This window comes from Rhinopithecus roxellana, chromosome 1, assembly GCF_007565055.1.
Source record: "Rhinopithecus roxellana isolate Shanxi Qingling chromosome 1, ASM756505v1, whole genome shotgun sequence".
In the NCBI taxonomy this organism is placed as follows: domain Eukaryota; kingdom Metazoa; phylum Chordata; class Mammalia; order Primates; family Cercopithecidae; genus Rhinopithecus; species Rhinopithecus roxellana.
In genome coordinates, this window is record NC_044549.1 from 177,927,821 (window position 1) to 177,943,229 (window position 15,409).

General features: G+C 46.5%; 1 protein-coding gene across 6 annotated transcripts in view; it reads left to right on the top strand.

The window, feature by feature from the left end:
- The first annotated feature begins 208 nt into the window (after positions 1–208).
- Positions 209–15,409, top strand: part of COLQ (collagen like tail subunit of asymmetric acetylcholinesterase) — a 78,192-nt gene continuing 62,991 nt past the window's right edge. For 2 of the 6 annotated variants that reach the window (XM_010356058.2, XM_030933625.1), the window contains exon 1: positions 209–447. In XM_010356058.2, coding sequence (XP_010354360.1) covers positions 342–447 — 106 coding nt within the window. In that variant the 5' untranslated portion in view covers positions 209–341. The remainder of the gene's footprint in view (positions 448–15,409) is intronic. The other 4 variants (XM_030933630.1, XR_004058299.1, XM_030933620.1 and 1 more) reach the window with 4 other exon arrangements.

Consider the following 15,409-nt stretch of genomic DNA (forward strand, 5'->3'; position numbering starts at 1 on the left):
CTCCAAAAAAGAAAATTTTGACATCTTAATTTTAATGTGGGCATTTGATATGGTGCTTGAGATAAATATAACTCTATGTAGTATGGAGACAGTTTAATGGGAAATGGTTGGCATTCTTTCTTGATAAAGGCATGGGGGACAGGAGAGGTGGGGGAGGGAGAGAAAGGGAGGGGGTAAGGAGGAGGGAGAGAGAGAGAGAAAGAGGGAAAGACACACACACACACACACACACACACACACACACACACACACACACAGCAGTGAGGAAGAGAAAAGCAGAGATAAGCAAGGCTCCGCAGCAGCCTCCTTTCTAACTTGACACTCGCCAGACCCTGGCCAGCATGGTTGTCCTGAATCCAATGACTTTGGGAATTTATCTTCAGCTTTTCTTCCTCTCTATCGTGTCTCAGCCGACTTTCATCAACAGCGTCCTCCCAATCTCAGCAGGTAAACGATGGCCACAACTTTCCTCTCTTCCATCTGTCAGGGGATGGGGGAGGAAGGAAGATTGTTTTGCAATGTGTCCTAATGTTTTTGCCATTCAACTCCCGGTGGAGGGAGGTTGGAAGGGAGACGGCTGCCCCAGCAGCTTCCTGACACCCGAGCTTGTCGCGGAAGCCCTTTCTGTCCTTGTTCCAACCTGCTCCTACCTGGCTGCTCAAAGCAGAGACGCTTTGAAAAATGGTTTCTGCCTCCCCTACTTCTCCCCATTTGCTGCATGATTTCATCTTGGTCGGGAATTTGGGAGAGCTTCAAAGAGACAGAGGAGTGCAAGTGATAGAGAAGTGAGTCTCAGATGTTTCTATAAATACATCTCTGACCTCTTCGAAGGGGGCTTGCCTCACAGGGGCTGTTGTGGAATAAACAAACCTCTTTCCAGACCTAGGCAGCATCCATGGCCACAATAGTCCCTCGAAGGGAAAATGCAGGTGGCAGGGGACAGTGGGGTCAGGGGTGGGCAGCGGGGGGGCAGTTGCAGCCTCAGGACTAGGTTTTCCCTTTCTTCAGCCCTGTCTTCCTGGGTGCGACTTCCCTTCAGCCTCAGACAAGGCAGCTGGAGGTCCTGAGAGAAGCGAGCTTTCCAGGGAGAAGTGGAGGGGGTTCCACAGAGACAGCCAGGTCTGGAGTGGAGTGTGTCTCCCGGGTATGAGGCTGGGAGATTTGGGGAAGGGGCTGTTCTGCCAGCCTGCAACCTTTTCTGAGGTCACCAGGCTGTTGCCCTTGTCCTGTCTGGCCCAGAGCAGGGGAAGTATTGGATTACTAGGATGGCCTATTTAAACCTTTCCGAGGAAACTCAGATGTTTCCGGAGGCTTGCAGGAGGCAGGCAGACCCTCACAGCCCCGCTTAGTTCACCGCAGTGACTCCCGACTCTCCCCGGCAAAGTTTTAGTTATGCCCTCCAACATGAGTCTCATAAATACTTCAACTGAGATAGAAATTTCACGTCACTGCCTTTGCTGGAAACACAGGGAGGGCCAGAAATGCCAGGCTCTCGGAGAGGGCACATCTCTGAATCCAGCTCCCAACTGCTGTCCATTGATAAAAACAGCTCATCAGCAAGTTGTGTAGCCAATGTTTGTGGGCCGTGAGGGAGTGACTCAGAGACTGGTGTGGGGCTAATTATAAAAGTGTGAGAAACAGAAGGAGGCGGGGGCGGATTTGCGGAGAATTCAGGAGGGTGGGCAGGAAAGGTGGCGTGGTGGTGTCACCGTGGGTGTGTGCCCACATACCCCTGCAAATTCAAGTTAAGAGCATCAAGCCTCTTCTAGGAGTGAGTAGTCATTATTCCCCAGTTGAAGGGAGAAGCTTGAGAATTAATTTGGCCTAATTTGGTGGTTCTTATCATGTTTGGGTCATAGATTCCTTTGATAATCTGCTGAAGATTAGGACTTAAGGAAACTCAGTTTTCTGGTTCCAGCCCTGCCTCTGATGAGCTCCCTGACTTCTGAGAGACAGTGGCCTTACACTATAAGCACCATGTGGGCAGGGCATGTGTCTCTCTTGTACTTTACTGTTTTCCCAGGGTCAGAACAGTGCCTGGCACATAGTAATCAATAAATATTTGATGAATGAATAAATAAAAGCGTCTCATCTACAAACTGGGTTTACCATCATTTTGCATTACTTAATGTAAATAGCACCAAAGTGGTTAAGGAGTTCAGAAAACTAGAGAGAAAAGAACCTTTGGTTTTCTTTTGAACTCTTTGTCTTGGAGAGCGCCCTGGCACAGCATAGATATCTCTTAGGTAAGGTTTTTGCAGACTGTACCAATCAGGGCAACAGCAGAATAAAGAAGCAACTCAGATGGTTCAGATAAAAAGATTTGAATGAAGAGATCACTTTGAGAGGTGTGGGTGGGGTTAAGGGAACCAACAAGGAACGCTGAGGCACCTAGAAATTAGCAACTGCAATACGCCTTTACCACCCTGTGCTTGAAGAGGCAAGAGGGGAAAACAGGAAAATGGATCCCGGGGAGATTTGGAGCTTTGGAGGAGAGGCCATCAAGCAGGAGCATTGGTCATGGAGGGACCTAAAGCAGGGAGAAAGTGAAGGAGAAATACACCATCTTCTCTCTCCTCCCATCCAAGCATCTATTGGCAGCGCCTCTCATTGTCCATCCCAACTTGAAGGCAGAGGGCAGAGCATGGAGGTCAGGGACCGGAACACTGAGGGCAGAGAGCCAAGGGGAGGGTTGGGATGGAGAACAACCAGTGTGCACATACACAGACACTTCTGGCTGGGAATGTGGTCATTAGACATTTGGTAAAACAATGGAATAGACCTAGGGGGAATCACTAAAGTAACCAGCTCAGTATCACAAAGATATATTTTCTCTGGTGGTCACTTGGCTTTGTCCCCCTAATTTAGTCACCACGGCTTTATGAAAGCACAGTTCAGAAATAAACTCAAGCTTAAAAACAATGGAAACTGTTCCTTGAAAAGACAACTTTAATCCTTTGAAAATACTTTCCAGCAGTTTGATGTAAAATATTCTATATTCAGAAGCTTATAGACTTGTATTCTTCTATAGATAGTCTGTGTATACACAGAAAATAAGGGCAACCAGGAAAATCTTTCCATTGTATGCATATGACTTAGTGAGTGCCTACTGTGTGCCTGGCACTCTAATGTGTGCTTCAGGGGACACAGAGACAAGTAGGATGTGGCTTCTGCTTTGGGGGATTCCATGATCACCTGCTTTTGAAACACAGGTGGCATGTAGTAAATGCCCCAGAAAGGGGCTGCGATGGAGGAAGAGCTGTCACGGGCCTGTAGGCCAGTACTTACCGTCATAGATAATCCACTCCTTCACTGTCTTCAGGAAAGACTATTCCAGCAGTGCTATGCACAGCACCAGCTATCTGGATCTGAGGTTCATTACCTGGCAACCTCCGCCGCTGGGTCCCAGAGGAGAACCAGGAATGGAGCAAGAAATGTCAGAGGCCAGAACTGAAAATAGAAATGCCAGCGCTAAAGCACATAATGTTTGATACACACAAAACTATTTCAGGCCTTTACTCCACGCCTATTAATTCTTACTTTGGACACCACTCTAATAGACATAGATAATACGTGACTTGAAAGGTGGTGAATTCCATGTAGTATATTAAATTGGGGAGGGAGGAGTTGCTGCTGAAGATAGACACAATGACAGATGATAAGAATGATTACAAGAAAAACAATAGAGAATTAGGAAATGGGTCTGAGATTTCAAAAAGAATAGTAGGTCAGACGTGATGGCTCATGCCTATAATCCCAGCACTTTGGGAGGCCGAGGTGAGTGGATCATCTGAGGTCAGGAGTTTGAGACCAGCCTGACCAACATGGAGAAACCCTATCTCTAATAAAAATACAAATTTAGCCGGGCGTAGTGGCGCATGCCTGTAATCCCAGCTACTCAGGCAGGAGAATTGCTTGAACCTGGGAGGCAGAGGTCACAGTGAGCCGAGATTGCGCCACTGCACTCCAGCCTGGGCAACAAGAGCGAAACTTCTTTTCAAAAAACGAACAAACAAACAAACAAAAAATAGTGGACTAGAACTAACTCTAGAGACTCTGCTCTATCTGTAACCCCTGAAGGCATCATTGACTACAGCACATTAACTGGTTTTCATTATGATGAGCATGAATGATGACTGGATTGTGCCTGCTTTATCTTGCTTAAGAAGGTAGATAAATGCCATTTATATATTAGAATGATTTCTGTTGACATGGTAATTATTTAAAATGCCCAAAGCCCCACGTTTGGTGTATTGCCTTAACCATTGGTGGGTAACAAACCACCGTGACACTTGGTAGATTGAAACAACAATCATTTATTGTTGAAGTTCCTGTGTTTGTGGGTAAACTAAGGGTCAGCTAATCTAGCCTGGGTTTGGCTGGCCCTGGCTGGACTCACTTATGGGTCTGTGGATTGACTTGGCTCCAGTATCCACCCACAGCTGTAGCTTAGTAGTAGTACAGTTTCCAGAATGTGGAGGCACAGACACAAAGACAATAGTATTTACAGGAGGGCAGGCCTTCCACACAGTTTAATTTGTGTAATTCTCACAGCACTCCTGAGTGGGGGCAGCACCACTTCCCCTTTCAGATGAGGAAATGGCAGCTCAGAAAAGTTGAGTGGCTTGCTCAGGGTCATGCAGCTGGTATGTGGGAGAGCTGGAGACTGGAATCTGCTTCTTTACTCTAGGTTCAGGGCTTTCACCAATACAGACCAAATCTGCTTATGGTTTTGGATAAATAGTGATATTGGCTTTTAAAGTCCTGTAGGCTACCCTCCTATCCTCTGGAAACTCTCCTCTGGATTCTTTTTTGTTTGTTTTTTTGGGACCAAGTCTCACTCTGTTGCCCAGGCTGGAGTGCAGTGGTGCGATCTCAGCTCACTGCAACCCTCCGCCTTCCAGGTTCAAACGATTGTCATACCTCTGCCTCCTGAGTAGCTAGGAGTACAGGTATGTGCCACCAAACCCGGCAAATTTTTGTATTTTTAGTAGAGACAGGGTTTTGCCATGTTGGCCAGGCTGGTCTCGAACTCCTGACCTCAAGTGATCCAATGGCCTTGACCTCCCAAAGTGCTGGGACTACAGCCACCATGCCCGGCCTGGATTCTTTATTTTCCATTCCTTCCTACTTTTTCCTCAGGGTATCAATGCCCAAAGCTCTAGCAAAAGATTGAATATTGCTTTATATTAAAGTGTGCATGACTTGCCGGGATACTGATTTATCTCTCCTTTGATGGTTCTTGCATTTTAATGGAGGTTAAGGATCTAAGCTAAACAATACTCCAGGGAAATGGTGTCAGCCAGGGTGTTTGGGGGTGGGGAGCCAGGGGAATCCACTTCCCAAGCCTTCTCTTTAGGCATGGTGAGCCGACCCATGGATGTCCCTGCAGACACATGTGGCTTCCCTCATTGAATACAGGATTTTCCAGGAAGGCAGGACACTCCAGGTGATGTTTGGGTCCGGGTGTCAGAAACCAGATGGTAAGAACACCCAAATCCAGTCCTGTAGAGTGAGATCAGATGGAAGGATGTGATTTCTGTCTGGGTACTATAATCTTCTCCTGTTGCCTGCTGGGACGTAACCCAGAGCAGGCATTTTGTGGCCTATAGAGCCTGATGTCCATCCTCGTGCTCCCCTGCCTGGAAGCCAGCCAGGCCACCACTTGGGAACTATCCATGTTCTTGGCACTAGATTATGGACCATTTATTTGTGTCTGATGCTGATCAGCTATTGTTTAATGCTCCGTAATGCACTTGCCAGCCATCTCCTCTGATTTACCGCCCCATATTTCCTATGGATAATAAAATCAGAGAGGGTTCTTAAATTAAAAACTCTCTGAGGGGTCCCAGGCTTCCTGCCAACCCCATCCCAAGCCTCTGCATGCAGCAGTGGGCTCATGTTCCATTCAGACACAGAGATAGGTGGGTGTGAGAGGGGGAGACTTTCCCTTCTGATAAGTTGGGCCAACCCTCCACCTTACCATTTGCCACACTTACACCTCATTTTTCAGATCCACAGCCACCACTGCCACATCTATACAAAAACAACATAGCTCCAGAGTGAACAGAGAGCTGCTCTGGCTTTGATGAGACACCGAATAACCTCATGTCCCATTTTCTTTGTTTTATTTTATTTTTTATTTTGATTTTTTTGAGACAGAGTCTCGCCCTGTCACCCAGGCTGGAGTGCAGTGGCACGATCTCAGCTCACTGCAACCTCCGCCTCCTGGGTTTAAACAATTCTCCTGCCTCAGTCTCCTGAGTAGCTGGGATTACAGGCGCCCGCCACCACGCCCAGCTAATTTGTATTTTTAGTAGAGACAGGGTTTCACCTTTTTGGCCAGGCTGGTCTCCAACTCCTGACCTCGTGATCTGCCTGCCTCAGCCTCCCAAAGTGCTGGGATTACAGGCATGAGCCACCGCACCCGGCCCCCATCTTCTTTAAATGCAATTCAGTCATAAGTACCACTTGTATTTCTCCTATGGACTGGCATCAATGATCCCACAAGCCTCTTGTTTTACAAAGCACTTTCACAACTACAGTTGTCTTGCTCTTCACAGTAGCTCCTACTGTGAGGGGTCCTGGGTGCAAATTGTGCCTCCCTTGGTTATGAACTGTGTGATGGTAGAGAGCTCACTTCATGCAGTGAGCCCCAAGTTTCTCATCCGAAGAATGGATACAGTAGTCTCTGTCTCACAGAATTGCTATGAGGATTTATTAATTCAACAAACATTTCATGAGTGCCAACTATATGCCTGGGGATGCAGCAGTGAGCAATCAGACAAAAATATCCCACCCACGTGGAGTTTCTGTCGTCTCTCTGAGAATAACTTATCCAGTCCTAAGAGATGAATGAAAGACACGTGGGGTGAGACGGAGTTCGTGAACCAGCTACCCAAAGACTAAATCCAGCCTTTATGCTTAGCCCTTAGAGGACAAAAGGCGGGAGTTGGTGATTTCTAAAAACTGCCTTCGTGGCTAACATTTAAAAATTGAATGCTTTAACATTTTTTTTAAAAGTATTTCTGATATCTATTTAGCAAAAAAAAATAAAGAAGCAAACATCTTGAAAAGCGGGACAAACTGCTGGACGCACATTCTGGCCATCACTGGAATGGAGCTTCTGCAGCTCGCCAAGTCTGCTGTTAACCCCCGTCCACCTCCCTTACTACATCTACCTGTCTCGCCCCCTCTGGGCATGTGACTCTGGTCTCTGGGACCAGGAGCCCAACTGGCTTGGCCTCTGCCTTCCCCTTCTTCAGCATCTGTCTAGAATCCCAAAGCTCTGCACAGCTTAGTTTGAAAGTCAGTGTTCTAGATCAGAGAGTCTCAAACTACAGCATTGGTTCCCAGCCCTGGTTAGACAAAAGAATATGCACCCAGGTTGCATTATGAAAGTCCAGAGTCCAAGCTGAGCAGACGAATTAGATCAGAATCTCTGGGGTATTGAATCAGGCATCGGGAATGCTTAAAGTCTTCCAGGTGATTCTAATGTCTGACCAGGGCTAATCACTGAACTACGGCCAGCAAGGAAATCACCTGGAGGGCTTGTTAAACTGCAGACCACTGAGACACACCTAGGAATTTCTAATTTAGTAGTTCTAGTGTGAGACCCAAGAGTGTGATGCTGCTGGTCGGTGGACCACAGTGTAAAAGCCTCTGCTCTAGCTCACCTCCGAGTTCCTATATTAGTTTCCTATGGCTACTGTAATAAATCATCACAAACTTAGTGGCTTAAAACAGCACACATCTATTATCTTATGATTCTGGAGGTCAGAAGTCTGAAATCTGTTTTCATTGGGCAGAAATCAAGGTGTTGGCAAGGCCAAGCTCCCTCAGAAGGTTCTCGAGAAGCATCCGTTTCCTGCCTTGTCCAGCTCTAGAACTGCATTTCTTTCATTCTTTGGTTCCTGGCCCCTTTCTCCACCTTCAAAGCAAGCAGCATAGCATCTTGCTTCAGTGGTCACTTCACCTCATTCTGTGTCAAATGTACTCTGCCTGTCTCTTATAATGACCCTTGTGGTTGTATTTAGGGTCCACCCAAGTAATCCAGGATAAGCCCCTCATTTTAAACTTCTTAATTTAATCACATCTACAATGTCCCATTTTCCATATAAGGTAACAGTTACAGGTTCCAGGGATCAGGATCTGGATATCTGTGGAGGCCGCCACAGGTTACCTAGTTTTTCCACTAGGTAAACAGACCCACGAGTGTTTTGTTAAAGTGACATCAGAATCAAAGGCACAGGGATGTGCACTGTCTTCATTTGGGTTCCTTCTCAGATGCAGGAGCCTGAGACAAGGATTTGAGTGCAAGTAGTTTATTTGGGAGGTGATCCCAGAGGGGCAGTGGGGAAGTGAGACAGGGAAGAGAAGGCAGTCAGTATGGAGTGTGTTCGGGAACAGATTACTGCTATGAGCAACTGGGGCTCAATTCTACTGGGGACCTTAGGGAGACTGGGATATTTATCCATCAACTCTTGGGGATTTTCACCACTCTCTTCTTCCTGCTTACCCCAAACAATTTCCCATGGTTGGAGAAGCGCTCTGGCATAGACACAAGACCCTGTGGTGGGAAGCTGAAAGCATGAGCAGGATCAACGAATGGGTGGGACTGATGAATATGGGCAGGGAAGTGTCCTCTGTTGTAGACAGTGTGAGAGACCAACTATATCCTGCTGGCCCTTACACAGTGCCTTGCCTCCATCACCCCTCTGGACAGTAACAGTTACAGCTCAGCAGCCCTTCCCTGCCAGGATGCGGAAGTTGGGATCCAGCGGGCCATGGAACCACCACTAAAAACACTAAAGTCACCTTTCCTTGAGTGCTTTCTGGTCGCCAGACTATTGACACATACTGTTTTTAATCTTCACAACAGTGTCACAAGGTAGCCATTAGTACCCCTATTTTACCAAAGAGGAAAGGAACATTCGTAGAGGTGCAGTCACGCAGTGCCTGGGTCAACATGCCACATCAGGACTTCAGACCCCAAACCATGACAAAGGCAGAATCGCAGAGTGGTTAGGAGTAGGGCCTCTGGTGCCACACTGCAGGAGTTCAAATCCTGTGTTCCCTTAGCTTTGTGACCTTGGCAAATTACCCTGTTGGTGCCTCAGCTTCCTCATCTATGTAATGGCTCTAAAAGTAGGATTTAACTCCCAGAGAAGTTGTAAGGATTAAGTGGTCTAATTATAAACATAAAGTACTTTCTTTTTTCTTTTTTTTTTTTTTTTTTGAGGCGGAGTCTCGCTCTGTCGCCCAGACTGGAGTGAAGTGGCCAGATCTCAGCTCACTGCAAGCTCCGCCTCCCGGGTTTACGCCATTCTCCTGCCTCAGCCTCCCGAGTAGCTGGGACTACAGGCGCCCACCACCTCGCCCGGCTAGTTTTTGTATTTTTAGTAGAGACGGGGTTTCACCGTGTTAGCCAGGATGGTCTCGATCTCCTGACCTCGTGATCCGCCCGTCTCGGCCTCCCAAAGTGCTGGGATTACAGGCTTGAGCCACCGCGCCCGGCCATAAAGTACTTTCAATAGTGCCTGGCATACAATGTGTGATATATACATATTTTCTGTCATTCTTTCCAGAACCTCATGGTGTCTCTACACATGGCAAGAGGTCATGATCTTTTTCCATAATTAACTGTGTCAAAAGGCAGAAATCCCAAATACAACCCAAAGAACTTTTTGCTTAAAATATCCAATGAGTTACGGCAAAAAAGAAGAGACTCAGCTTCCACCCACTTTGCATTTGTAAACCAGCCCCTAAAGAAGGAACAAGTTGCCCAGAGAAGGAGGCTCTTCTCGTGGTGACCGGCTTTCCCAGATGCTTTAAAAATACACCTGGCCCTCTTCCATCTCCCAGCCCAGGAGCATTTAGCTCCATTCAAGCCAGCACTTATCTCTCATGGCAACCAGCATAAACACAGGCATGGGGCGCGTGTTTGGGAGCTGGCGACAGCTGAAGGAGAGGCCTCGTGGCTGCTACAGGCTTTGCACCATCAACCAGCTGGGGGTTGCAAATGAAAAAAGAGAGGAAAGAAAAGAAGGAAGCATCAGTGTGAGTCGGGCAGGTTCCTCCCTCCCAGGCATCCCGCACTTTCCTCACTCATCCTTCTGTACCACTCTCCTCTTCCTATGGGTGTCTTTGAGAGGTTTGGAGAAGGCACCAGGAGCATTCCTGCTGCTGCTGGGAGTTCTCTCCTGGGATGGTGCTCCACAGAGGACTTTCCAGGGGTTTCGGGCCTGGCATGGGGCTTCTTGGGGACCCAGGAGGACAGGGAATGGGGTGACATTAGCCATCCTACTTGAAGAGACCTTCCTGCCCACCTGCTTTTCTTACTTCACTAGGATTCTGGGTTTGTTCCAGTGTTTGGACTTGTCCCCTGTATGAGGGGCCTGTCGGGTGGGTTATGATCATGGGGAGTTGAAATTGGACTGCCCATTGTGTCCAACAGGGCCAATTTGGCTTCTGAGACCATCCTTACTGGGATGAACCTCATGGAGTGGGCCCCAAAAGGTTTCCAGATTCTCTGTGGTCATCTAGAAATGAAATTCTCAATCATTGAGCACAGTGTCCAGGACTTAGGGAGGCTCCAGGTGAGGAAACAATCTGTTTTCCTTCTGTCGATCTTCTTGAGAGCTGCGTGGAACAAGGTCATGGTAGGAAACCAGCATGGTGGAAAACACAGGCGTCCCTGTCTAGAGAGCAGCAGGGCCCCGTAGGAGCAGCGCTGCTTGGATGGTTTGTCCCCTCACTCTTCCTGTCTGCCAGTAGAAAGTGAGGATTGAAGGACCGAGGTGACTTTAGGAACAATTTGGGCCCCAGAAATGCTCTCCCCAGAGTATCTGAGGGAAATGGTTTATTTGCCGTTCTTTTCTTTTCTTCCGTTATCTGAGTCCGCTGCTCTGGCCCTTACTTCCCTCTGCTGTGGAGTCCTGAGAATAAGAGTGCATTGACTGGACAGACTTAGAAGCCGGCTGCCCTGGGCATGACTGCCAAGATGATTTTGTTCCTGTCCAGTAGAAGGTCATATGGAGACATGTAGGCAGAGGGTTGGTCATTTGCCTGTTTACTTGTGTTTTTAGACAGACTTGCAGCGCAGTCCTTAGGAGTTCAGGTAAAATTAGGACACATCTGTAGTGTTGGACAAGTCATTTGCTCTCCTATAGGACCCAGTTTCCTCATCTGTAAAATTAAGGGGGGACCAGACTTTAAATATCCTTTTAGACTTAGACTTTCCCTGACTTTGTGGCTAACATGCTGTTTGCTAATTTACAGAATTAGCACCCACACAAAGAAGGAGTCTTGGCATGTGTTTCTCTTCTATTCTAAGCATTGTTACTGAGAACCCATGATGTGAGAGTAGAAGGCCTGGAGTTCCCATTTACACAGCTCTGGACTTCAGTGAGTCTCTGTAACCCATTAGCTGAGAGATCTTGGCCACGTGATCTTTGTTTTGGTTCCCTCCCTCCCTCCCTCCCTCCCTTCCTTCCTTCCTTCCTTCCTTCCTTCCTTCTTTCCTCTTGCTCTTGCTCTCTTTCTCCCCTCCGTTCCCCTCCCCTCAGCTCCATTTGCCTCCCCTCCCCTTCCTTCCCTTCCTCTCCTGTTCCCTCCCCTCCTGTTCCCCTCCCTCCTTGTCTCACTCTGTCACCAGGCTGGAGTGCTGTGGCAATCACGGCTCACTGCAGTCTCCACCTTCTGGGTTCAAGGGATCCTCCCACCTCAGCACTTCTTCCAGTAGCTGGGATTATAGGCACATGCCACCATGCCCAGCCAATTTTTGTATTTTTTGTAGGGACAGGGTTTTGCCATGTTACCCAGGCTCATCTTGAACTCCTGGGCTCAAGTGATCCACCTGCCTTGGCTTCCGGAAGTGCTGGGATTATAGGCAGGAGCCACTGTGCCCAGCCACGGTTTAATTTCTTAATATTTCAGTTTCAACATCTGTAAAATGGAGATAATAAGAGTCTCCACTTTAGATTGTGATGGGGATAAAATGAGCTAATACATACAGAGCTTTGCACTGCACCTGACATGCAGTTTGCTCTCAATTACTGGTTGTAACCATTATTCCAAATGGTGGAGAGAAACTGGAATTCAGCCACTTGCCTCCTCCTGGGATGCTTCATTCCACTATCATCCCATCTGCTTTTTTTTTTTTTTTTTTTTTTTTTAGACAAAGTCTCGCTCTTACGCCCAGGCCTGAGTGCAGTGGCGCGATCTCGGCTCACTGCAAGCTCCGCCTCCCGGGTTCACGCCATTATCTTGCCTCAGCCTCCTGAGTAGCTGGGACTACAGGTGCCCGCCACCACACCCGGCTAATTTTTTTTTTTTCTTTTTGGTATTTTTAGTAGAGATGGGGTTTCACCGTGTTAGCCAGGATGGTCTCGATCTCCTGACCTCGTGATCTGCCCACCTTGGACTCCCAAAGTGCTGGGATTACAGGCGTGAGCCACCGCACCTGGCCCCATCTGCTCTTAATTGGTGCTGAAGATTCCAGTTTCAGAATTGAGAGTCTCCATCTAAAGCCTGAGGCTGAGTTGGGGACATCCCAGTGCACAGGCTGTGGAACCGGAGGTCTGGGTTCAGAATCCCAGCTCCACAGGACCTTGGATGTCATAGAATCAGTTTTCCTCACCTGGAAAAGCTCACCTAACATTATTGGGAGGATCCAAGGAGAGAGCCTGGGAAGGGCACAGCTCAGGGCCCAGGTCAGAGTATGTAGTCAGCAATTATTGTTGTACTTTGAGGGGCAACATTTGACTTTCAGGACATGGTATGCTTACACCTGAGAACAACACCTTAGCTATTCTGAGTTCTCAGCAGAAAGGCCTACTAACCGGCAGAGTTCACAGGCAGGAGCTCTTCCTGTGGCGGAAAGAAAGAGCTTGTGGTGAGGGAGAAAGCATCTCCCCTTCTAAGACGGGGTGATCTTACGAGGAAACCCCACTAGGCACTGCAATCCTGAGAGTGTCCACTTTTTGGAAATTGTGCAACTCTATGCAAAACCTAGCAAGAAGACAAGCCACTTACTGTATCCAATTCATCTGCATCAGAGCAGGCCCTCTGTCCACATGGCATCTGTCTTGTATGCTTCCTTTGAGGTGACAATGGCCATTAAGTCAGCAGGCCTGCCTAGTGCAGGTCCTCCTGGGCGATCAGAGGAAAATGATTAAATATGAGATTTTCAAGTGGAATGCCAGCAAACTGTGTCTGATTTAACATAGATGCCCAATTTTCTGGCCATATACCCATCTGCTGCTGCTTTGCATTTTGCTCAATGTTTTTTTTTTAATTAAAATAATAAAATCCATTTGAATTAAGATCCTCCTTCTTATAGTTATGATGTATGTAATTTTTTTATTTTTATTTTTAGTAAAGACAGAGTCTCACCATGTTGCCCAGGCTGGTCTTGAACTCCTGAGCTCAAGCGATCTGCCTGCCTCAGCCTCCCAAAGTGTTGGGATTACAGGTGTGAACCACTATACCTGGCCTACAGTGTGGTTTTAATTTTCATATAATGAAAAGTATATACAATTTGTAATATATAATTTAATTCTTATATAATGAATGAGACTCAAAATTTGCCCATTTTTCATCTATCGGATGGGCACAATTCAAAAGGTGCAACATCAGACTGTTGGTGAAGGTGTGTGGAAACAGACACTCTCATCCACTGCTCCTAGGAGGGGATGTGAATTGATGCGGGCTTTGTGGAATTATTTGATGGACAAGTTGATGAATTATTCATTCGTCAAACCTGGCTTTCAGTCTCTAGATTCATTATGACCATTACTTAAGATACATAGCATTTGAGATATTTCCCCTCAATCAGATGACCAGTATTTATTGTACCGCCTACAATATGCTTGTTATACAAGTGGTTGGAGTTTGTGTGAGAGCAAAGCAATTAAGACAAGGAGACAACCCACCTGTGTTCAAGTCAGACTCTACTTTGAGCTTCAATTTACTTATCTCAGATAAGTAATGTTTCAAATGAAGGCAACATTTGGGCTGTTGTAGGCCGATGCTTAGCACATAGTGAGTGCTCAAAATGTGTTGCTGAGAGTTGTGACAGCTGGTGTTGGCAGGCTACCTACGGTAGTTTAAAGACTGTTTTTGTCTTCTGCTTTAGGCCACAGGAAAACACCAGAATAAGTTACAAATGAATTAAGATTTAAATATAAAATATGAAACTATAAAATTATTAGAAAAAATCTTGGGAGTTTTTTTTTTGAGTAACTTTGGTGTGTGGAAAAACCCAGAAACCATAAAAGAAAATAATTATACATTAAATTCTGCTACATAAAAAAATTATGTGTGGCAAAAACAAACTCAAAAGGCCAAAACAAACTAGGAAAAATATTTGCAAGTCATATAATAAAGTGTTTCTTTCCTATGTGTAAGAAAAATAATGTAAGAGAAAAATTGACAACCCAATGAAAAAAATGGAAAAAGTATAAATGGCTTCAAAATGTTTGAACATATTCTCAGTCTCATTCACTATATGAGAAATGAAAATTAAAACCACGCTGAAGGCTGGGTGCAGTGGCTCACATCTGTAATCCCAGCACTTTGGGAGGCTGAGGCTAGCACATCACTTGAGCCCAAGCGTTTGAGACCAGCTGGCCAACATGGCAAAACCCCATCTTACTAAGACATACAAAAAATTAGCTGCACGTGGTGGCACACACCTGTAGTCCCAGCTTCTTGGGAGGCTGAGGTGGGAGGACTGCTTAAGCTTGGGAGGTCAAGGCTGCAGTGAACCGTGAATGCACCACTGTAGTCCAGCCTGGGCAACAGAGTGAGACCCACTTTTCACCTATCAAGTAGGCAAGATTCAAGAGGTCGAACATCAGACCGTTGGTGAAGGTGTGTGGAAAGAGGCACTCTCATCCACTGCTTCTAGGAGGGGATGTGAACTGACAGGGGCTTTCTGGAGATGAATTAGGCAGTATGTATAAAAATTTCAAGTGCCCATACTTTTTGACCCAGTATTTTTATTTCTAGGAATTCATATAATGGATAGTCTTACCAGCATACACAAAGATGCATGTGGAAGGTTATTTAGTTGCATTGTTTGCATCAGCAAATTTTGCAAATCATCCAAATGCACATCAATAGGGGGCAGAGTGAACAAATTATGGTTCTTCCAAAGAAAGGGATATTATGCAGCCATAGAAAAGAAAGTGGGGTGGGCACAGTGGCTCACTCCTGTAATCCTAGCACTTTGGGAGGGTGAGGTGGGAGGCTTACTTGAGGCCAGGAATATGAGACCAGCCTGGGCAACATAGCAAGACCTCATCTCTAAGAGAAAAAAAAAAAGAAAAGAAAACAATGTGCATGCATTTTATGTAGTTACAGAATAATTTCTTAGAAATACTGTGAAGAGCCTGGTGCACTGGTG